At 49.8% G+C, this 22893-nt stretch overlaps 1 protein-coding gene and 1 long non-coding RNA gene across 2 annotated transcripts; one reads left to right on the forward strand and one right to left on the reverse strand.

The window, feature by feature from the left end:
* Positions 1-6259: 6259 nt before the first annotated feature.
* FAM46B (family with sequence similarity 46 member B) lies at positions 6260-12760 on the forward strand. The gene is made up of 2 exons (XM_008060351.1): positions 6260-6680; positions 11587-12760. Exons 1-2 carry the CDS (start codon positions 6429-6431, stop codon positions 12604-12606), a joined length of 1272 nt encoding a protein of 423 aa, XP_008058542.1. The 5' UTR covers positions 6260-6428; the 3' UTR covers positions 12607-12760.
* Positions 12761-17487: 4727 nt separating this feature from the next.
* Positions 17488-22886, reverse strand: LOC103262708. The gene is made up of 2 exons (XR_504454.1): positions 22761-22886; positions 17488-18245 (listed from the first exon to the last, which is right to left on the reverse strand). It is a non-coding gene; the product is annotated as an uncharacterized LOC103262708 (long non-coding RNA).
* Positions 22887-22893: the final 7 nt, after the last annotated feature.

The following is a 22893-nucleotide window of genomic DNA, read 5'->3' on the forward strand; positions in this document are numbered from 1 at the left end:
GCTGCTTGGAAGGCTGAGGTGAAAGAATCACCGGAGCCCAGCACGTCGAGGCTGCAGTGGCTGTGAGCATGCCACTGCACTCCAGTCTGGGTAACAGAGTGAAACTCCAACTCAAAAAAAAAAAAAGTCTAACAATTCTACTTCTGAGTACATATCCAAGAGAAATGAAAACCTATATCCACACAAAAACTTGCACATAAATGTTCATAGCAGCATTCTTCACAATAGCCAAAAAGTGAAAAAAAACCCAAATGTCCATCAACCAATGAGTGGATAAATAACATGTAGTAATCCTTTACATGTATTCATAGACTAGTATTTGGCAATAAAGAAAAAAACGAAGCACTGATACATGCAACAACATAGGTGAACCCTGAAAATATTATTCTAAGTTAAATAAATCAGTTATAAAAGGTCATATATTGCATAACTCCACTTATATGAAATGTACAGAATAAGTAAATCCATAGAGACAGATTAGTGATCGCCTGGGGCTGGGGGTGCTGAGGGAATTGGGGGGAAATGGGGAGTAACTGCTAAAGGGTACAAACTTCTTTTTGGAGTGATGAAAATGTTCTAAAATTGATAATGGTGCTGGTTGCACAACTTTGTGAGTATACTAAAAAGCACTGAATTGAACATTTTAAGTGGGTGAATTGTATGTTATGGGAATTATATCTCAGTAAAGCTGTTTTAGAAAAGAATTGAGGATTAGATTTAGCAATGTGAAGGTCACTGGTGACCTTGACAAAAGCAATTTTGGTAGAGTGATGGGAACAGAAGTCTGAGTGGATGGAGGGAAAGAACCACATGCAAGACAGAACAGGAGAACTCTGAAGGCTGTAAATGCAGACATGTTTAAGAGTTTTGCTATACAGAGAAATGGGGAGGAAGGGCAGGGAGATTTGGGGTCAAAATAGGTGTTTTTTTTGGTTTTTGTTTTGGTTTTGCTGTGTTTTTTTGAGAAGAAAGAAAATGTTTTAATGCTGATTGGAATAATCCACTCAGCAAGGGAGAGGAACTCGCTGGAGTGGGGTGGGGGTGAAGGGTCAGGGGGAGAAGGTTGGAACCTGGTGTACAAATGGAGAGGAGTACACAGGGTTCATCACCAGAAGCAGGAAGGAGGCTGAAAATGGAAAATGAAGCACAGACCCAGGTGAACAGGTAGAGGAGGTGTTGTGAGTTCAGGTAATTCTCTTCTGATGCTCCTGTTTTTTTGTTTGTTTGTTTTTGAGTTGGAGCCTCACTCTGTCGCCCAGACTGGATTTCAGTGGCCGCTCCCGGCCACTGCAGTCTCGACATGCTGGTCTCCGGCCATCCTTCCGCCTCAGCCTTCCAAGTAGCCAGAATTACCACGCCCGGCTAATTTTTTGATTTATTGTAGAGATGAGGTCTCACCAACTTGTTCAGGCGGGTCTCGAACCCACAGGCTCAGGCAATCCACTCACCTCGGCCTCCCAAAGTGCGAGATTACAGGCTGAGCCACCGAGTTCGGCTGCTCCTGTTTTCTTAGTGAAGTGGGAAGCAGAGGAGGAAGGAGTTGTTGGGGACTGAGGAGAGAGAAGATATGACCTTGTCCTGAAAATTCTCGGTCACATGATAGGATTTCCAGACAGCTGGTGCTAAGAGCCCCGGGAGGACGGTGGGCATTACGTTCAAGGGAGACCAGTCAACAGGGCTGTGTCTGTCTCTAGCCTCAGTCAGCTGTGTGGGATCAACCAGGGTGTGGTCTTGCCAGGTAAATGCAATTTAATGAGAGTGTTTGCAAGGAAGTGATTATAGCCATGGTCCATGGAATCTAAGCTGGTTAAGGAGGAAAGTCAGGACATGAGGTAGACAAAGAATAGTGACCCAAAAAATGGAAGGATCAATGGATTGAAGGTCCTGGTGGATCTTGGAGTTGGGGTTGGGGTTCTACAAGGAGTGAACAGGAAAGACAGGAGGTGGTGTTAGGAGGATAGAATACTTGGTTGAAATTATGTGGGGTAGGGGTACAATTATTGGTAATGACAAGGTCCATTACCTTGGCCATGAGAACCTGAAGGAGTATGGAGAACAAGAATCACAGGAGGAGGGGATGAATGATCCTTCTGGAGAAGGATTATCTGTGTGTAACTGAACTCATTAGGTCATCCTCAGAGGCAGGGCCCTGGATAGGGCATGGGCCTGGGATTCAGCCAGGCCTGTGTATGAAGTCCCTCTTTCCAACTGTGAGGCCCTGAACAAATTACTTGGCTTCTCTGAGCCTCAGTTTGTGCTACTGCAAAGTAAGAGTACGATCCTTTGTCATAAGATTATGTTCTGAAAATTGAATGAGACGGCGTAGAAACGCCTATCACAGTTCCAGGCATAGAGGATATTCAGTAACTTGGGTGATAATATAGCTAGATGGCAGTTACCAGAATGCTCTTGTCTGGAGTCCCAAAGTGGAGGAGGGGCCATTGTAGGGACCAAGATTCTCCCCAGGTTCTCTTCTCCTTTCCTATTACCTCAAATCATAGGTGTGAGTGGAAGAGACTGACTCCTATTTCACTCTCATTTTACAGAATAGGAAACTGAGGTCCAGGTAGGGAAAGTGATTATATCACTGAGACTCAATTATCATAGATAGGATGACCCTTTTAAAATCAGTTGGGGGCTGGATGTCTATAGGCACATGGGGTGGCACATGCTTGTAGCCCCAGTGTTTTAAGAGGCCAAGATAGGAGGATTCCTTGAGGCCAGGAGTTTAAGACCAGCCTAAGGACTTCCACCTCTACAAAAAAAAAAAATCAGTTGGAGTAATAATTAAGATGGGAAATCCATATGGGGGGAGGGAAGAAGCTCATACATAACATCTGAAAGCCAAATGGACTATTCAGGATGTATCCCAGCTGACATTCCGCTCCATTCACAGGAACAAGTAAAAGCTGGTCTTGGTGAAAACAAAAGACCCTACCATTATAGATATACCCCTGCTTTTTCTTAGCTTCCTACATTTCCAAGTCACCCCCACCCCATCACAGTGACAGTCAGGTCCTGTGATTAGACAAACATTGAAACAATCAGCCTTGAGAATAGAAGTGTCATCAGAAGGATGATTCACAATGCATGAATTTTCTAATTGCTTTTTGTAGCCCAGATGGAAGGAAGGAGAGAGGAAAAGGATCTCAAGAGTTTCCTTCCTTAGAAATCTTGACTCAAGATTGGCAGTTACTGAGCACTGCCAGGGGAGGGAGGGAAGGAAGCAAAGGGAACGAAAAAAAGAAAAAAAAGAAAACTCAACTCAAGTGTGTAGCATGGGCACATTACCAGCTACCCCCCTGCATGGTTTCCAGCCTAGCTAATCTCCCTGGGGTAAAACCTTCCTGCTTTCTGTACCCCAGTTTCCACATCTATAAAGTGAGAAGAGGGTGAACAAAATGATTGTCAAAGGACCTCCAAGTTCTGGCCTTCAGGGTTCTAGAAATATGTGACCTGAAACATACTCTGTTACCTTGACTGTCCAGGGACAAGCATGAGGAAATGGGGCAGAAGTGGATCCAGTAGATCGGACAGAAATGTCACCTTATTACAGAAGACTTCCATGATCACACCATCTAACAATGTACATCAATACCCCTAGTTCTCTTTCTCTCTCTTTCACATGCTTTTTGTACACGCATGTGCGTGTGTACACACACGGTTGTTCTCTCATTAACCTGTTTTATTTTCTTCTTTGAACTATCAAAAATGTCTTATTTGTTTAACTATTGTCTTTCTACATTAGAAAGTTCTAGAAGGGCAAGGACTCACATATCATTTTTCTTTTCTTTTCTTTTTTTTTTTTTTTTGAGTTGGAGTCTCACTCTGTCGCCCAGACTGGAGTGCAGTGGCCACGCCCGGCCACCGCAGCCTCAACCTGCTGGGCTCCAGTGATCCTTCCGCCTCAGACTTCCAAGTAGCTGGAACTACAGGCACGCACTACCACGCCCGGCTAATTTTTTGATTTATTGTAGAGATGAGGTCTCCCCAAGTTACCCAGGCAGGTCGCAAACCCATGGGCTCAGTCAATCCACTCACCTCAGCCTCCCAAAGTGCGGGATTACAGGCTGAGCCATCGAACCCGGCTACATATCATTTTCAAGGCCTAGCCCAGCACTTGGTACACAGTAGGTGTTTTCTGTATACATGCTGGCAGATGAATAAATGGATGGATGGATCTTATGGGTGGTACCAAGGCTATGCCAAGCATGACTATGATCTATGCCAACTCTTCTAAGAGGAATGGTTGAAAAATAGGGCTTTGAAGTCAGGAGACCTGGATTTGAGTCTCATACTGCCAATTAGTGGTTGTATGACCGTGGACATATCACTTGACCTCTCTAAGACTCAGTTTCTTCATCTGTAAATCAGGGATAATGATCCCACATCTTTAGGTATATCTTTAGTAATTAGAGGCCATGTATGTAAAATGATTTGGTATATCATATGTTCCGCAAATGTTAGTTTCCTTTTTTTAAAATTTCTTCCTCTCCTGGAGCATGGGTGTGGGGGTAAGAGACAGTGCTATGGTTGAGTCTCAAGTTCTTTCATCAGCATCCTCAAGGAGACTTAGTAGTTCAAGGGTTTGGAGACTCTGGACTCAGCCAAAGATGATTTCTATGTATTTCCTATCTTTCAAGAGAAGGTAAAACAAAACAAGCAACTGCACTGAGGACAGTGGAGACAACTTGCCCAAAGTCACATGGCCAAGCAGCAGAGCAAAATCATCAAGTTTCCTTCCTGAGGGTCAGAGGAGGCCCCTCATCCCAGACAAGATGAAGAAAGAGGAGAGGGACAGCATCTTGCTTGAGCTGGCCTTCAAAAAGAGAAATTGGCTTCTCTGGTCTGAGAGCCAAGCTCCTGGGTTATAGTCCCAGTTCTGTCAGAGTCAAGCTGGTGGCCTTGAGGTGTAATTTATCATTTCTAGGTCTTGATTTCTCCTACCGTAAAGTGGACATCTTATTCCTTCCCAGACTACCTAACAGGAGAATGGAAGAATGAATTCAATTTGATATATTGAACCAGGTGTAGTGGCTCATACCTATAATCCCAGCACTTTCGGTGACCAAGGCAGGTGGATTGCTTGACCACAGGAGTTCAAGACCAGCCTGGGCAACATAGCAGGACCTTGTATCTACAAAAAAATAAAAATAGCCAGGCATGATGACACATGCCAGTGGACCCAGCTACCAGGGAAGATGAGGCAAAAGGGTCACATAAGCTCAGAAGGTCAAAGCTGCAGTGAGCCAGTTGGTGCAACTGCAGTCAGCCTGGGAGACAGAGTGAGAACCCAATTCAAAAAAATTTTGTTTTTTGTTTTTGTTATATTATTAGAAGAACGATATTTAAGAGAAACCATGGCAGTGGTGAATCAGATATACTTGATTTCTGCACATATATTTAAAATCAGGAAAACAAAGATGAATTTAAAAGTAACAATAATAAGCCTCATCCTCTAGGCCCTGAAAAGTGTGAGAGAAAAATATGTAAACATATTATCCATCCTCTACCCCGGGAAAGGTACTGGGTCTGCGTAGATGAAAAAAGCATGCACCACAGATTTTATAGCCCTAGTCAGGACCAGGCTGGACTAGTTCACTGTGTGACATTAGGGGACTCACACCCCCTCTCTGAGCCGATTTCCCCTTCCCTAAACTGGTATATCAACGTCGGCTAAGCTGTGGGTCGCAAAAGCGAATCAAGAGAGTATGTTAAAAAGCATCTACCTCAGTATACACAGTTTATTACCTTTTTCCTAGACTCTGGAAAACTGTCAGAGCATGATGAGTGCTGTTCGAAGTTGAGCACGTGGAGCAATCTCTTTGGGTTTCTGAAAATAACGGATGACCAAGACTAGACCAGGCGATTTCCCAGTTTCTTCCAGTGCAATTAAAAAATATATATCTAGAACTTCTCATTGGTCTGACTTCACTACACATTCCACAAATCACCTCCCGCCTGCCCCTGGAGGGCGCTGTCCCTTTAAGTCCAGGTCCGCCCGGGCCAATCACAGTGAACAGAAGTTCTTTGAGGACCGAAGGAGGGAAGTCAGTCTGAGAAGGAGGGCGGGGCAGGGGTGTGACTCCCAGCCAATTGGAATCTCTCTGAAGAGCAGCGACTCCCGTGCAGAACTCTGCGGACCAATGACTGGGAGTCGAGGGGCGGGGCGGCTCCCGCTGTGCGGCCGCTGCCCGAACCAATAGGCATGTCGCCCGCGGCCTATAAGAGTCAGCTGGGCCCGGGGCTACCGGCTCTAGGGTCGGTCAGCCGTCGCCAGCCGAGGTGTGCCCTGGGTTTGCTCGCCGTTGCTGTCGCCCCATCCCTGCTTCCGTGCCTCCCACCTCGGCCCCTCGCAGCCGCTCTCCCTGCCCTACTCCCCTTAGCCACCCCTCGGTTTCTGCCGTCGGGTCGCTGGGGCCGGGCCAATGATGCCGTCGGAGAGCGGAGCTGATCGCCGGGACCAGGAGGCTGCGCAGGGAGGGGCAGAAGCAGCCCCGGCTGCCCCGGCAGGCGGCGGCCCCGACCCCAAGGCCTCATCGGCCTCCGCCGAACGTCACCTGAGCGGTCTGGGCTGGCCACAGGTGAAGCGGCTGGACTCGCTCCTGAGCGAGCCGATTCCCATTCACGGGCGCGGAAACTTCCCAACGCTGAGCGTGCAGCCCCGGCAGATCGTGCAGGTGAGAGGGCGCTCGGCGGGGGATGTGGGGGGAGGGGGATCTATCCTGATGCTCTCGTGAATGGAAAGCACCCGGAGTCTGTTCGATTCTCTGGACACCTAGGGAAACAGAGAAATGGGGACAGGGGCTGTAACAATTGCGCAGGGTATTAATGGTAAACCAGATATCTTCCCCCTGCATCTAACAATCCTTCCCCACTTGGCTCTTTCGTCCCCACTCTTGGGGAGCCCTGATTCAGGACCCAGGCACTGCTGGGAGAGGGAGGACAATGAACAGGGTGTCAGGGAAATAACAGCCCTGCCTGCAAGAACAAAAGACGCCAGGAAGCCCCAGGTGGATAGGTGTGCCTGCTTGCATCCAAAATAGCTTTTCCTCCCTAAGTCTGCTTCCCTGGACCTCACCCCACCTTCCCTCTCTCAGGGTGTAAAAAGCAGACTCTGTCCTTGTGCTTCCACACCCCTCCCCTCCACCCCACTCCTGTGAAGAAGCCTAGAAATCCCATCTGGACTCCCTTCCTCTCAGCTGGGGATGTGACAGGAGGAGATTCATTAAGCACTAGGCCAGACCTGATACCCCACCCCTGAGGGCAACATTAAGTGTCCAGTTTAGGTGTTTCTCCCCCTTCCCAAGATTGAAAATGAAGGCCAACCTAGGTCTCAGGCCCCAAGTCCCATCTCTCTCCTAAAGAACAAGAGAAGAGAATTCTAGCATGCTTTCCTCATCCAGACTCCAACTCTTCTCTTCACTTTACCCCCAACAACTCCAAGGTGCTCTTTCATCTGTATATCCCAGGTGCTGTCATATTCTGAAATACCAAAGCATAGTAATTATTGTGCCCATTTCATAGCTGAGGGAGCTAAGGCCTCAAGAGGCACAGTGAGCTACCTAAGATTACCTAATGAGGTGAAAACAAAACCCAGGAATCTTAGGTCTCCCCAGAAGCAGGTTATGCAAGTTCAAGATTTTCCCATCCCTCCCCGGCTCCCAAGCTCAATTTCTAGGTCTTAGGGCAGTCCCCTGATTAAAGAAACCAGTAAATCCAGTGATGATTCTTGTGTATCAGCTGCCAGATGATGGACTTTCTTCCTGGGGAGGCGGCCATACAAGCTAAGTGAAGCAGGCCTTTCCCCTGCCTCCTGCTACCTTAGCTTCCAACAGAGGGGGAGGGGTGCCTGCTGGTTGATTACCTCCCCTCCCTCCCAAGGAACAAGGAATGGGAGGAGGTGGGGGCAGATTCTCTTGGGCTGACTCACCGGCAGCCCCAGTGGTGCTCTCTGAGGCATTCCTGGGCTGCTAGCTGTCTTCTGAGTGATTAGGAAACCAGTCGAGGCTTTTCTCCCCAGGACAGTCAGGTTAACCCTGGGGCCCCAGCTATAGCACTTCCAGGACTATGGCCCCAGGCATGGGAGGAAGGGAATATGGAGCCCAGCATGGCAGTCCCCCCTCTGCAGGGACAATAGGACCTGGAGGGGAGGTCCTTGTTCCTGTCAGTATGATCCAAACTCCCTTTACTGATGCCTGCACTGTGCCAAGCCCTGTTCAGGACACTAAGGGCCTCCTGATGTGATGAGGATCTGGCTTTCTTGCCTTCAGATGTTCCTGGCCCAGTGGTAGAGACTGCAGGTCAATAGGAGCTGACTTAACAATGTAGATATCACAGACAGGGAGCTGTAGGCTATGGTGGGGAGGGGTTGCGGAGACTTCAGAGCTGGACCAGGAAGTCCAGGTTCGGGGTATAGACTAGTCGATTTCCTTTGCTGGTCTCAGTATCTCCATATGTTCAATTGGGATGGATTGGACTACTCTCTGACACCCTTTTTGGCTCCAAAATCCAAAGGAAACAGGTGCTTTCACCTGGCCTATACAGCTGCCTCCACAGGAAGAAAGTCTCTTGGAGGGAATCCACCACTGGCAGCTTCAATAGTTGTTGGGATATGTGCAGGAGTGAAGGGCAGGGGGAGGGACTGGTTGTTTTCTCTGGGTTTTTCACCAATGTTGAGTAGTCCTATGGCTCAAGAATTAGAACCTGGCTGGGCACAGTGGCTCAGCCTGTAATCCTAGCACTTGGGGAGGCCGAGGCGAGAGGATTGTCCTAGTCTGAGGGTTCAAGACCAGCCTGGGCAACTTGGTGAGACCTCGTCTCTATGGTAAATCACAAAAACATGGTGGTGTGCACCTGTAGTTCCAACTACTTGGAAGGCTGAGGCAGAAAGATTGCTTAAACCCAGCAGGTCGAGGCTGCCATGGCCGTGAGTGTGCCACTGCACTCCAGCCTGGGTGACAAAAGTGAGACTAAAAAAAAAAAAAAAAAAATTAGAACCTTTCTCCTTTCCATCTCAACAAAGCTTTACCTACAGTGGCAGTCTGAGTAGCTAGAGATACCCTTTCTTGTACCTAGGATAAAGGAACCTATCCTCCTGTGGGAGACCCCCCTGCCTACAGTTCTGGGGAGCCTGGTTCTAATTAAGCTCAGCAACTTATTGGCTCTATGACCTTGGACAAGTCCTTTGCCCTATGTGGGCCAAGAGGACAGAATTAGACCATCTGATCTCTCCAGTTGCAGCCAGAGGGACAGATTAGGCAGTGCTAGATATGAGTTTTGTAAGCCTACTGGTTGATAGCACCTATCTGCCTCGCTGCAGGTCTCAGCAGCAGCCTGGAGCAGAGTGGTTCTGGGAAGGGCCTTGGTACAGGAGAAAGGAAAGTGCAATCACTGCCCCCACCATGGCTGGGGAGTCTGATTCAGGAGGCTCCAAGCTGCCCTGCAGTCCTTGGGTGTGGTAGTATCTGGGGACTGCCTGCCAAACTGGCTGTAGTCATACCTGGGAAAGAGACAATAGCAGCTGGCTGGCTGACACAGCTGGCCCCATGGCCCTGACGCAGGAGATTTAACAAGAGTACTGCTACCTACCAATTCACCATGCCAGATGACATGCCCTGGGGTGGGCACCAGCCTGGGAGTAGGAGCTGGCACTGAGTAAGGCTCAGTCAGCTCTAATAAGACTTGGAGAGGAGGCTGGTCTGTGCTACAGTTCTGGCAGGGTCCTTGGACCAAGGTCTTTGGCCTATGTGGGCCCAGCTGCCAACTGACAGGGTATGGATTAGAAGTCCCAAAGCAACTGGCCCAGTCTGTCTGGCCAAGGCATTCCCCCAACCCCCACTTTCCTGCTCCCTAACTACTCCAGCTCTAGGCTTCAATGAATTGAGGCCCTCACTTTGAAATTTTGAAAAGGAAGGAGAATAGAACACTAATCTCTGCTCCTTCTGAACCATGGGACTGTAATGTGATAGAAAGAGGATAGGGTTAGGATTCAGACATACCTGGGTTTGAAGGCACCTCTGTATGATCCTGAGCAGGTAACTCACTCCTATGAGCCTCTTTCCCCATCTATAGCATGGAGATCATAAGGATCTGTCCTCTGTCAGTTCTAGTGAGAAGGTCCAGTGCCTGGCATTCACAGGTATCTAAACTCCTCTACACCACTGCACCCTATGCCCTCCATGTTCCTTATGATCATTTGCTTATCTCCCATTGGTGAGGCAACATCTTTCCCTGGTAAAGGCCCTCCTCCCGGAAGTCTTTCTGGAGGGAACCACCTACCTCAGATTGCCCCACCATGGCTTGCCTCCTCAGCACTTAGATGCATTCTTTGCAGTAATTCCCTGGAAGGAGTACAGCCAGTCCTAGAGCTGGGTGCTGAGTTGGCAGTGAGGCAGGCTTGCAGAATCACTCGGGGCAGGAATGCTGCCTGGTCACTTTCAGGACAACTTTGGGTTGCTGAGAAGACTGAATCTACTTGACCCCTAGCTTCGTTCTTCTTCCTACCTGGTACCTTGGCCCAAGGAGATGCCTCTAGCTAAAGAAACAGGCTCAACATGACTTGTAGGTTTACCTGTCATGTTCCTGGGCCATCAGGCCCAGGGTCTGCCTGAGGGCAGAGACCAAGTCTCAGCCCTCAGACAGGGTCTTTCATCTTTTCCCACTTGGCTTGGAAAGCTTTCTGAGACCCTGACCCACCCCCTCTTCCAGCAGTGCCAAGGGTTTGGGTTGTAACTTCCAACCCTGCCACTTCTGAATGGCTTCTCTTCTTCTTTCACCCCTGTAAGCCTCAGTTTCCTTATCTGCAAAATGAGAATTATAATTGCCTCACTAGTTCGCTGTAAGGAAGAATTAGGATGAATGCATGATCATCAAAAGGACATGCATGGACTTGAAACTCCAACTCCAGGTTCTAGTCTCAACCTGGCCACTCTGAAAATTACCTTGGACATATTGCTTAACCTCTCTGTGCCCCAGTTCCCCTATCTGCCAATTAGGATAATAATATTCAAACACAGGATTATTGTGAGGGCTAATGTGGTAATGAATGTGAACTGCTAACCCATATTCCAACACATTTGAGCAGTTAACATAGTGTCTGGCACAAAACTGTTTTACTAGCAGTTTTAGAGAGATAGAATAGCATAGTAGTTAAGACATGGATTCTGAGTTTAATTCTCAGCTCTTTCTTCACAGGCTGTGTACCTCTGGGCTTTTGGCCTCTCTGTACTTCCATTTCCCCATCTGCAAAGTGGGAGTAATAGTACCTATCTCAAAGGGTTATTGTGAGGATCAAATGAGGTTATATCTTAATATATAAAGTGCTTAGTTAAGGACCTGGTGTTTAGTAAATTCTATGCATGTGTTTGCTATTACTGATGTTCTTTCTGAGTCATTCTTCCAAATGGGCCATTCTTTAGATTAGAAAACTGAAGCTTAGAGAGTTAAATACCTTTCCAAAGGCACAGCAGCTGGTTAGTGGCCAACAGTGGTTGATGATACCGTGATGACTACATGGAAGCCCTTAGTGTGGACCACAGGGACTCAGGCTCCTGACACCTCTCCCTTCTTCTCTCCCCTCCACAGGTGGTCCGCAGTAGCCTGGAGGAGCAGGGACTACATGTGCACAGTGTGCGGCTACATGGCTCAGCCGCCAGCCATGTGTTGCACCCTGAGAGTGGCCTGGGCTACAAGGACCTGGACCTGGTATTCCAGGTAGATCTGCACAGTGAGGCATCTTTCCAACTGACCAAAGCGGTGGTGCTGGCCTGCCTGCTAGACTTCCTGCCAGTTGGTGTGAGCCGGGCCAAGATCACACCACTAACACTCAAGGAGGCGTATGTGCAGAAGCTGGTGAAAGTGTGCACGGACACAGATCGCTGGAGCCTCATCTCACTGTCCAACAAAAGTGGCAAGAATGTAGAGCTCAAGTTTGTGGACTCAGTGAGACGTCAGTTCGAGTTCAGCATAGACTCCTTCCAGATCATTCTGGACTCGCTGCTGCTTTTTGGCCAGTGCTCATCCACACCCATGTCTAAGGCCTTCCACCCAACAGTGACAGGTGAGAGCCTGTATGGGGACTTCGCTGAGGCTCTGGAGCACCTGCGGCACCGTGTCATCGCCACTCGCAGCCCTGAGGAGATCCGCGGTGGTGGCCTCCTCAAGTACTGCCACCTTCTGGTGCGGGGCTTCCGGCCACGGCCCAGCACTGATGCGCATGCCCTGCAACGCTACATGTGCTCTCGCTTCTTCATCGACTTTCCGGACCTAGTGGAGCAGCAGCGCACCCTGGAGCGCTACCTGGAAGCCCATTTCGGTGGGGCTGACGCAGCTCGCCGTTATGCCTGCCTGGTGACGCTGCATCAGGTGGTCAACGAGAGCACCGTGTGCCTCATGAACCACGAACGCCGCCAGACCTTAGACCTCATTGCTGCGCTGGCGCTCCAGGCACTGGCTGAGCAGGGCCCTGCTGCCACTGCCGCCCTGGCCTGGTGCCCGCCAGGCCCTGATGGACTTGTGCCAACCACTGTCAATTACTATGTGACCCCCGTGCAACCTCTGCTGGCTCGGGCCCACTCCTATCCCACCTGGCTGCCTTGTAACTGACTCAGACCCTGGCCAAAAGGGAAGGGATTGGGCCTCACATGGTGGGGTGGGGCCTCCAGGAGTGTGTGGAAGACATGACCAGAAACAGGTGACCCAGCACTGTTGCAGCGTTGGGCCTTTGATTGAACAGACCAGATTTTCCTGAGCGAGGCCCTGTGGGTTTAAGACCAAGCCTGGATTCTCAGCAGGAGGACCCTTTAGTTATTGCACCATGCTTTTGGGCCAGCATGATTGTGGGGTGCAGAGGATATTTGTCTTGTGGGTCAGTTGCCTTCAGGACATAAAGCAAGTTTGGACTTGTAGCCTCAATGCCCAGTTGGGTTGATTCCCAGGACCTAAAAGGGTCTTTTGGCCCACCCATGGTGATCCCAGTAACCTCCCAGGGACTGCAATGCACACACTGGCTAAAATATGATATGTTATGGGGACTACTCACTTTGGGTCAGTTGGGCACTAAGAGGGCCTGGTGGTCCAACCTGGCTAATCACTGGAAGGAGGGAAACTGAGGCATGAGATAGCTACCTATGTTTGGGGAGGGATGAGTTTAACCCAGTTCTCTGAAACCCACACCCCAAGCTGTGAAGTGTTCCTCTCAAGGAGCTAAGGTGTGTAGTATACAGGAGTCAAGCAGCCCAGGCCAGGCTGCAGTCCAGGCCCCTTCCAGTGTGTTGCTCCCTTCCCCTTGTGTTGTAAGAAGCACCCCTCTCCCCCCTCCCCCGAGCTTGTTCTTTGAGGGTGTTGGGCCCAAATTTGCCATAGTCTAGTCAAGTGCTCCTGCCCCACTGGCTTGGCTACAGTGCTCTCACATGGGGGAGGGGAGCCACACTGCCACCTGCTTTCCCATCCCTCTGGATTTGTTGCTATTTTGTACTCTTAACACCTGCAAATAAAGATTGTCTACACTGAACCTAGCGCCATACTTTCTCTCAGAACAAGGACCTTTCATGACTAAGGGCTACAGCTGCCTCCCTCTAGTCTGAGTCTGGCTTGTATTATGGGAGGGGACATGTGTGGGGGTCTGGGTTTGAAGCCTGGGCTGTCGTTGGGGGACTGCCCCTCATTCCCTCAATATCAGCCCCAACCTGACACTGTATACTGGAAGCTCATGTCTACATGTGTGACCAGCACAAGCACGTTGCCTCAGCAGGTCTAGGACTCTTGTTAAAGTACAAATATTTCAACTTTTTTTTTTTTTCAGTTGGAGTCTCACTCTGTCACCCAGACTGGAGTGCAGCGGCCGCTGCCAGCCACCACAGGCTCGACCTGCTGGGCTCCGGCGATCCTTCCGCCTCAGCCTTCCAAGTAGCTGGAACTAAAGGTGCGCGCTACCACGCATGGCTAATTTTTGATTTATTGTAGAGATGAGGTCTCGCCAACTTGTCCAGGTGGGTCTCGAACCTGCGGGCTCAGGCAATCCACTCACCTCAGCCTCCCAAAGTGCTGGGATTAAAGGCTGAGCCACCGAGCCTGGCTTCAACATTTCTATATGATAGCTCTGAACCTGGCTCACATTTCAGTGCTCAGGGATGCTTGACCCCCAGCTTTGCCCATCCCATGTCTTCCCAGGGAGCAGCTGGAGAACAAACTGGGTGAATCTGGACTAGAGGCCCCTCCAGTAATGGTGACTGAGACTGGGGTACTTCTAGGGTCCCTCAGAGCCTGAGCCTAGGTAGGGCCTCTCTACTTGAGAGAGGTTCCCTCAATCCTCCAGTTCCCTCCCTCTCCCCCAAGTGTTGATGGGTGTGCTCTGGCTTCCTCTAAGCAGATCCTCTAGAAGGACAGGGTATCTCCAAACCCTGTCAGGGCTATGCCAGGCTGTCTGGGAGTGTCAACTGCCAACTTCTAGGGAGCTATTCCCTCAGGGCATCAGCCAGTCATGGGCCTGGACGCTGCCCACTGTTTACTCAGCCTCTTTGATCCAGGAATTGCAAAGCCCTTAACATATTCAGCCTCATTAGGAGCTTCTGAAGTGGTGACTTTGATGGTTCCAGCCAGGGTGGAAAAAACAAGGCTGCAGAGGAGGCCCCAGGTCACCAGGGTGAGTCCAGCCACCTTACCTGCTCTGTGGGACCCTGCTGGGTGCCCAAGCCCTGCTGCTGCTGAGTTCAAAACAGCTAGAAGGGCAAGCTGAGAGGCTTTCTTTGCTTGGTGACTGAAGACAGCCTCCCACCCCCATCCCAGTTGGGACCACTCAACTGGGATGCTGGGAAGGACTAAGTTTGTCCCACCTCCCAAGTTGACCATTTGAACCTTGGCATGAGGGGATGCTCACAGTGTAAACACAGCAGGCTTAGCTTATGGGCTGGGGGGTGGGACTTACCTGAATATACTTGTGTTAAGGGTGAAAAAGCAGAAATTCATATGGTCCACCCACATATACACTGTGTTCAGTCTACCATAAGCTAGATACCGTTTGGGGTGTTGGGAATACATCCACAAACAAAAGACAAAGATCCCTACCCTTGTGAAGATTACATTTTAAAGGGGTTGGCAGACAACAAACTAAACTATGACCTTAGAAGGTCAGTGATATGTAAATATATAATTTCAAATTGAAAAAAGTCAAGCCAGGCTCGGTGGCTCAGCCTGTAATCCCGCACCTTTGGGAGGCTGAGGTGAGTGGATTGCCTGAGCCCGTGGGTTCGAGACCCGCCTGAGCAATTTGGTGAAACCTCATCTCTACAATAAAATCAAAATGAGCCGGGCATGGTAACGCACGCCTGTAGTTCCAGCTACTTGGAAGGCTGAGGCGGAAGGATCACCGGAGCCCAGCAGGTTGAGGCTGCGGTGGTTGGGAGTGGCCACTGCACTCCAGTCTTGGTGACAGAGTGAGACTCCAACTCAAAAAAAAAAAGTCAGCTGGGCGGTGGTTCTGCCTGTAATCCCAGCACTTTGGGAGGCCAAGATGAGTGGATTGCCTGAGCCCGCAGATTCAAGACCAGCCCAGGCAAGTTGGCGAGACCTCGTTTCTACAATAAATCAAAAATTAGCTGGGTGTGGTAGCATGCGCCTGTAATTCCGGCTACTTGGAAGACTGAGGCGGAAGGATTGCCAGAGTCCAGCAGGTTGACACTCCAGCCTGGGTGACAGAGTGAGACTCCAACTCAAAGAAGAAAAAGAAAAAGAAGTCAGGGTGTACCTCATTGAAAGGTGACATTTGATTGAACGAAGACTTAAAGGTGGTAGGAAGTGAGCCATGGAGATGTTTAGGAACAAACGGTCCAGGAAAAGAGACCAGACCTTGCTTGTGAATGTACACACGCTTTGGCACACGCACCTAAGTGTGTTTGGCTGGCCTTTTGCAGGTACATGTGCTCCCGGGTACTTGCATATACACGTGCACAGACGTGAGGAAATGGGAGCATGTGTGAGACAGGAGTTGACGGCAACAGCCACCATTCTTGGCATGCTTTACAGGCCAGGCACTATGCTGAGATCTTCCTCGTCATTATCCCTCATTTCATCATCACAACTCCTTTTCATGGACATGTTACATTGAGGCCAGAGAGGTCAAAGAGGTTTGTCTGACTCCAGATCCATTGCTGCTAACCCCTGTACCTCCTGTCCTTCACACCGATTTCACATGAGAACTGTGACAGTATGTCTCTCATACATGTGACAGCAGGGCATGTTTGACATTACTGTGGCATTTGTCATTTTATATATGACTGGGAGGGTGTAGCAGTGTGCCAAGATGTAATTTTCTTGATGTACAGATGACACTAGCCATGGCTTGTGGTGACTGTCTGGGGCCCATGTTGGCAAAAGCATGCCTGTGGGTGTGTTTGGGAGTGGTGCAATGTTTCTAGGTTGAGAAAAACACTGACTCAGTGGCTGATATTTTTCCTCTTGTGAACAGTTCCTGAAGATACCTAAGACACCAGAACAAGAAGGAATCGGAAACCAAGAATCAGAGCCAGTGAGGGGAAGGCTGAGGGAGGAAAGCCCTTTCCCCTTCCACCCAACCCCACTGTGCTCCCCAAGCAACCATCCACCCTTACCTTTCAACCTGGTGGATGAAGGGAGCTCCAGAAGGGGAAGAAGTGTTGCTGTGGACTTTGGGAAACAAGGTACACCCCCAGGCAGTTACATGATATACTGGCCCTTCCAGATCCATTCTCCACACATCTCTGGCTCAATGCCTTGGGGGGCTGATATCTATGGACTTTGTGTCAATGGCTCCCTTGTTCTCTAGCTTCCTGTTGGGTTGCCAATGAGAGGCCCCAGTGGGAGACTGAAGGAAAGAGTAGAAGGAAGTGTTTATTCTCCTTGCTCCCTCCCCATCAGGTTGCCATGGCTGACCATATCCCTCAACAGAAGGGCAAAGTTCCTGTCTGGGGCCCTCCACACAGCTGCCTCCCTTCATCTCTTCAGGCTCAGGAGTCATAAAGACTTCCCACTGTTGCTAGCCCCAGAGAGCTGCAACATCTTTTACCAGTTTCTTAAGCAAAGCCCACAACTTTGGAAATAGTCCTTTTTTAAAACTCTTTCCAGTTTGAGTGTGCCCTGTCTCCTGCTGGGACCTGGACTGATAAACAGGTCCACATGGTCACCAGTCCAGTTATTCACAACCCCCATAGGCCATACTGTCACCAACATGCACAATCTCCCTCAGTGTCACACAGTCTCACACAGGCATTTCCATCCCCATGCTTCCTCATCACATCCTTTAACAGGGAAGACATCCTGAGGGGTGGGGGGAGGTCAGCTGGGAACCAGGGACCTCAAGGAAGAATCAGCCTACAAATCAGTCAACAGGCTCAGCTGGCCAAATGACCCTGAACAGAAGCTGCTCAAGGAACTGCCAATTTAAAGAGCCATGACAGAGACAAAGGAAAGGCGGCAAGGACACTTGCAAAGTAAACGTCAAAACCACACGCATTTGACTCACATTATTGAACTTTATTCTTTCTGAATATATAAGTCAGAGGACTAACTCAATACACATTCACTTTTCGGAATTCTATGAGTTCTGGTTATATGCAAATATGTCCCCTTCCTTCTACTATCAGGATATTTGAATAAATGTGTTTCATTTTTTCATTTAAAACTTTGCTTAGGAGTTTTATGTTGCCACCACCTCTTCCTGAGAAAAAGGTGTCTCCCCCAAGAGCTAGCAGTTGATTGTCTTTTTTGAGGGGCCACAGACATGCTCCTACATGGGGAGAACAAGGGCAGTGGATGAGAGAAACTGAGGGATTCCTCAGACCAATGTTTTCCCTCCAACAGGCCTCCCAGTGCTGTTACACTTTGAAGCAATGGCATCTACCAAAATGTGGACCCCAGCCGCACCATGACTTGTTTAAGAACTATAACTAGATCTTTAAAAGAAATATTTTTCATTTTCCCATTGGCTATGCGTGCTGCACTCTTAAATAATCTGATCGCATCTCAGGGACCTGTATAACATCTCAAAGTATACAGTATAAGCCTAAGTAATGTGGCATATATAAAGAAATTCATAGTATCAGCAAGTTCCCCCAGAACCCAGCCCCTTGCCATTGTGAAGGATTCCCTAAGGAGGGTGCTGAGAGTGGGAGGGTCAATTCTCAAAATCTTCCTGAAGAAGGTGCCCAGGGAAGAAGCCGAATCCAAGAATCCAGATCCATACAGTGGAGGCTCTGAGGAGCTGGGAGGAGCTGGAAAGGATAATTTCAAGAGCTTAATTACTTCTTTCCCACAACCACCCAGCCCCACCCAAATGCTTCCACAGCTGCCTCAAGAGGGGCCACGGTGGAGAAAAGATGCAGGAGGCAATATTATGGAATGGGGCTCCACTGGCACTGGCCCTGGCTCTGGAAGGTGGTGGGGGTTCTGGAGGAAGCAGAGATTCCCTTGGGCCTTTGTCCTTGGCTGGGATCCCTACTGGTCTGAGCAGCTAGAATGGAATGTTCCTGGGATGAAAAGCCTGCCCCCCTCCTTCACTTGTCTCCTTATGGAGTTCCCTCGGGCCCATTCCAGGGATTCCTGATATGGAGATGCTCTACAGAAGCAAAGATCCACACTGCCCGGGGTTTTGTTCTGGGCTAGGCAAACTGACTCTATCATTTACAGATCTCTACTATGTACTAGGCACTTAGTGTAACTTCTCAGTTAATACTCAGATGTCATCTACTTCCTATATCCCCTCAAAAATACAAAACAAAAACAGACTTAAAATATCAGAAGAAACTGCCTCAGAAAAGGGCAGCATTGCCCAGTGTCCCTCAGCTAAAAAATTTCAGGCCAGGACTGAAACTCAGGTCTGTCTTGTTCCACCTGCTTCTCTTTTGCCCCCACTATGAAGCATGTCATCCTCCTCCTTTGCCATCCCAGACTCTTTGCTCTCCTTGGCACCAAACATTCCAGTCCAGATCTGCAGGGAGAGGAAACAGCTCTTCAAGGCAAGCCCTTGGGAGGCTTCAGCCCCAGCATCCTTGGCCTACTCTTGCCAGAAGCCAGGTGTGCTGACTCAACCTGACTCACCCTCCAGGGCCCAGGATGGTTGTGCCCAGACCCTCGAGGGAAAGGGCACCCTCTTCCACCCCTCCAGCATCTCAAAACATCCCTCCCAAGAACCAAAAACCACGGGCCACTATACACAGCCTTTAAGGTGGGAGCCCAGCAATTCTCCCAAATGGAGAATTCTCCTCATTAGCCTGATGAGTAAATCATCACAGCATGTTTATGGGATCCCCCACTTACATATTCTATGTCTTTGGGCAAGATACCTGCCCTCCCTGACCCTGTCTTCTCATCTGTAGAAATGGGGATAATAACCCTTACTTTGCAGAGTGGTTGAGAAGACTGAAACAGACAATAGCTGTAAAGTTCTTAGCACAGAGCCTGGCATAGAAAAGGTGGTGGTTATTCCAGAACCAAGAGTTCCCTTCACTCATCACTCCTGGGCAGGGTGCGGTCAAGGACTAAGGGGGAGGAAATAGGTGGGGATCTCCAAGCTTTCCCAATACCTCCTCCCTGCTGCTTATAAAGCAGGGAGCCTCTCCTTCAGCTCTGAGAAGTCTGGGCACCTGAGTCGTCCTCAAGGAATCCAGTTGATAGGTCAGAAAAGGGAATCCTCTCAGACACTGCCCACTGCAGGCTTGGAGTACCTTAACCATGTCCTGTCACTTCAGCCTAATCTCTAGGAGGCACCTTGATCACCTGTGGTGGCAGGACCTGGTGTTCTGATCAATTAGTAAACACATCTGTCAGTGACTCTGACTATTTACTTTGACAGTGGCCCCAATAAGGGGAACCTCTCCTTCCAGGAAGTCTTTCCTGTTGGATCTTTTCCCTGGAGTTCCAGGCTCAGCCCAGGCAGAGGTGCCTCCTTTACTCCCCTTTCCAAGTGGGCTCCTGCCCCTAGGGAGCAGGTGAAATGCACAGCTCATGCCTCCAGCCCTGCCCTACCCAGGAAGCCACCACTGAAACCACACCTCACTCTCAGGCATGCTGACTGCCACAGCCCATTTGTTCTTCCAGATCCCTACAGTCCAAGGCCTAGGAAGCCCTGGAATGACTGGGAAGGGGATGACTGAGGCGGGAACAAGAAGAACCAAACCTGCTCCAGGCCACTCCCCCATGTCTCAAAAAATGCCCCACACTGCTTTCCAGTGGCCTGCCCAGATGATTACTCAGGTAAGGGGCAGGTCCCAGACTGGAACTCTGAACTGGTCTCCCAGCCTCAGGCAACAGCTTGAAGAAAGGCTTCTGTTCCCCTCGTTTACCTCTGCTGAGATCCCAGATTCACTGATGCCTATCAATGTCCTCAATGCACAGGTGCCCCAATATCTCTGTACTCAGTCCAGTCCCCTGGACTGGGGGCCACCAATAAAGTGTTCTGAAAGTCATGGAGGGAAAGAGGAAGGGTCAGTCTCCTTCCCAGGGGCTAGCATTATTAGAGAATGGCTAAAAATAGCCCTCCAACAGCACAAACTTCCCAGCCCCCAGTGGGTCTGGAGACTGCCTGGAGAAGGGTTGGGAGACACAGCCCTAAAATAGAGACCCTCTGATTCAGCTCTGCATCCTGAGCCCCTAGACGGAGTCAATATCAAAGACTGTTGATTGATGAGAAAATTGAGCCTGACTGGAGAGTTTCTAGAGGGGCCCTGGGTGGGCTGGGCAGGTGTTAGTTGGCTAAAGGTAAAGGGCACTGACCAGGAGCTGGAGTTCAAGTCTCTGAGTGCTCTGTGCCCTGGCCAAGGTTTTTGGTGATGAGCAGTGGGACATCTGGAAGTGAAGGGAGGGGATAGAGCCGCCTGTGACCCCTGAACTAAATTCCATTTACCCCCCACACATACACCACCTTCGCCAGCCGGTGTCATCTGTAACTCTCTACCCACTCACCCCACCCCCAAATCAGGACAAAGCTGATTACCAACAAACCCTGGAATATGCCAAAACAGTCATGGCACAGAGCAATTTAAATCATTCGCTAAAAGCTTATCTGGACCAAGTACCCTCTTCTCATACAACTCAGAAAACAAACAGCCCTGGCTAAGCCAAGAGCCATGGCCTGAGCCCCCTCACTGTGTCACCTCCAGGTGCCTGTCCCCTCTGAGCCTCTAAACCCCAAAAAGGCCCAACTGGCTTTAGAAGGTCCTCTGTCTGGGGAGCTAGAGAATGCAGAACACCACTACCCTCCGCTGCTCCCCTGGTCCCTAAGCTTTCTCAGAGACACTGTGACCTCCTCCTGGACTTCCCTTACCCAGTGCAGAATTCAGAAAGTTGGTTATTAGCTGAGAAACCAGTCAAAAAGTTTGGTACCTGGGGAGAGAAAGGGTTGATGGGAGGAGGGTCGATGCGCATAGGTGACGCCTCAGGCTCAGCCTGTCAGAGAAGTGTATCTGACCCTAAAGACTCAGGATTAAACCAGATTCTCATGATTCTGACATTAGCATCCTCCCCCCTTCAACTCATTCCCAAGTCCTGACATGAGGGACTGAGGAAACAGGCTCAGAGAGGGAGGCAGGGGACAGCTCTCCCTATCTTCTGCCCAGGACACTTGTAGGAAGGGCACACAAGTGGGACCTAGTTCTGGACAGTGAGCTGACAGATGACCTTGAGAAATCTCCTCTCCACTCTGTAAAATAATGAGAACTTTAAATTAGCTCCTGGCTCCATCAGCAAAAAGCAGTGCCTGTTTCTACATGTGATTTAAAATAATAAAATGTTTGCATTACTTTGGGGGGAAGAAAAAGACTTCTGCCATATGTTAACCTCACCACAGCCCTTCTGGAAGGTGATGAGAACCACGTCACAGTCTGACAAGTAAGGTTGCAACTGCAAACTCAGCTGGTGAACAGCAATGCAGCAGCCAGGTCATTCAGGGTATAGTGCTGACAGAGGAATGGAAGGCTGAAGGGCATTTGGATAGGGAGAAAAGCAGATCTCCTCAGGTCTGGCCCTTTAAGACCTCCCTTTCTGGAAACCCAAGCTACACCCGCCCTCTTGGGGCCGGTTAAAGGGTGTCACGTGGCTCCATCCCAGGCAGAGTCATCTTATAGACAGGTTGGGAGGGGAGCCGCTAGGTTCTAAGATGACAGGGCCTATAGGTGAGCAGGTGCTAAACACCAGTCCTGGTTACCTAAGTCAGGCCTTAGTCTTAGCAAAACTGCAAGAGGGCATGAAAAAAGTTCTGTCTCCTAGAAGCAGAAGGGCCTAAGTTTGATGAGAACAAATTCTCACCTCTCTGGGATTCCAACTCCCTAGATGGGAAACAGGGGCCTAGAGGAGCGAACTCAGTAACACTGCCCTCTGCCAGTCCCAACCCCATCCTAGGACTGATCCCATTATTCTGCCCACCCAAAGGTACGGAGCTGGGCGGTGCCAGAAAGCAGAAGCCTCAAGGCAAGACTTCTTACAGCCCTAAGGGACCTAGGAAAAGCAATGCAAGGGGAGAGGGGTGTGAAAGGGGGGTGCTGCATCAGTGCCGCAAGTTCCACATGGTAAAAGTTTGCCACCAACCTTTCCTGGGATCTGACCACCCTTAATTGTCCAACTCTATAATGGAAACTTGGTGCTACCTCACACCCAGGTGGTCTGGGAGAGGGGGCAACGAAAGTGGACGCCTTTATTGGGGGCCCAGTAGACACCAGAAGCCCCAGGAAAGGCAAGTCCCGGGCCTTGTACCACGCTCCTCACCCCGAATGCACCAGACGCTAAGACCGCACCTCAGCCTCCTTTACTGGGCCCCTGGACCCCCGGCTGTCTCTTGCTGCGGGTCAATCCGTCGATGCGCGTAGGTGGCGCCGTCCATCCAGCCGGCGTCCGCAATCAGTCGGTCCGCACCTCTGCGATGGCCTG

This window comes from Carlito syrichta, unplaced genomic scaffold, assembly GCF_000164805.1.
Source record: "Carlito syrichta isolate Samal-C Ts95f unplaced genomic scaffold, Tarsius_syrichta-2.0.1 Scaffold304598, whole genome shotgun sequence".
NCBI classification, from domain to species: domain Eukaryota; kingdom Metazoa; phylum Chordata; class Mammalia; order Primates; family Tarsiidae; genus Carlito; species Carlito syrichta.

What these genes read in the sequence shown, in the direction of transcription:
- FAM46B (XM_008060351.1), top strand. Translation starts at nt 6,429, where the DNA reads ATGATGCCGTCGGAGAGCGGAGCTGATCGCCGGGACCAGGAGGCTGCG. An exon ending in AGCCCCGGCAGATCGTGCAG is followed by an intron (nt 6,681 to 11,586) that starts GTGAGAGGGCGC and finishes TCCCCTCCACAG; the next exon opens with GTGGTCCGCAGTAGCCTGGA.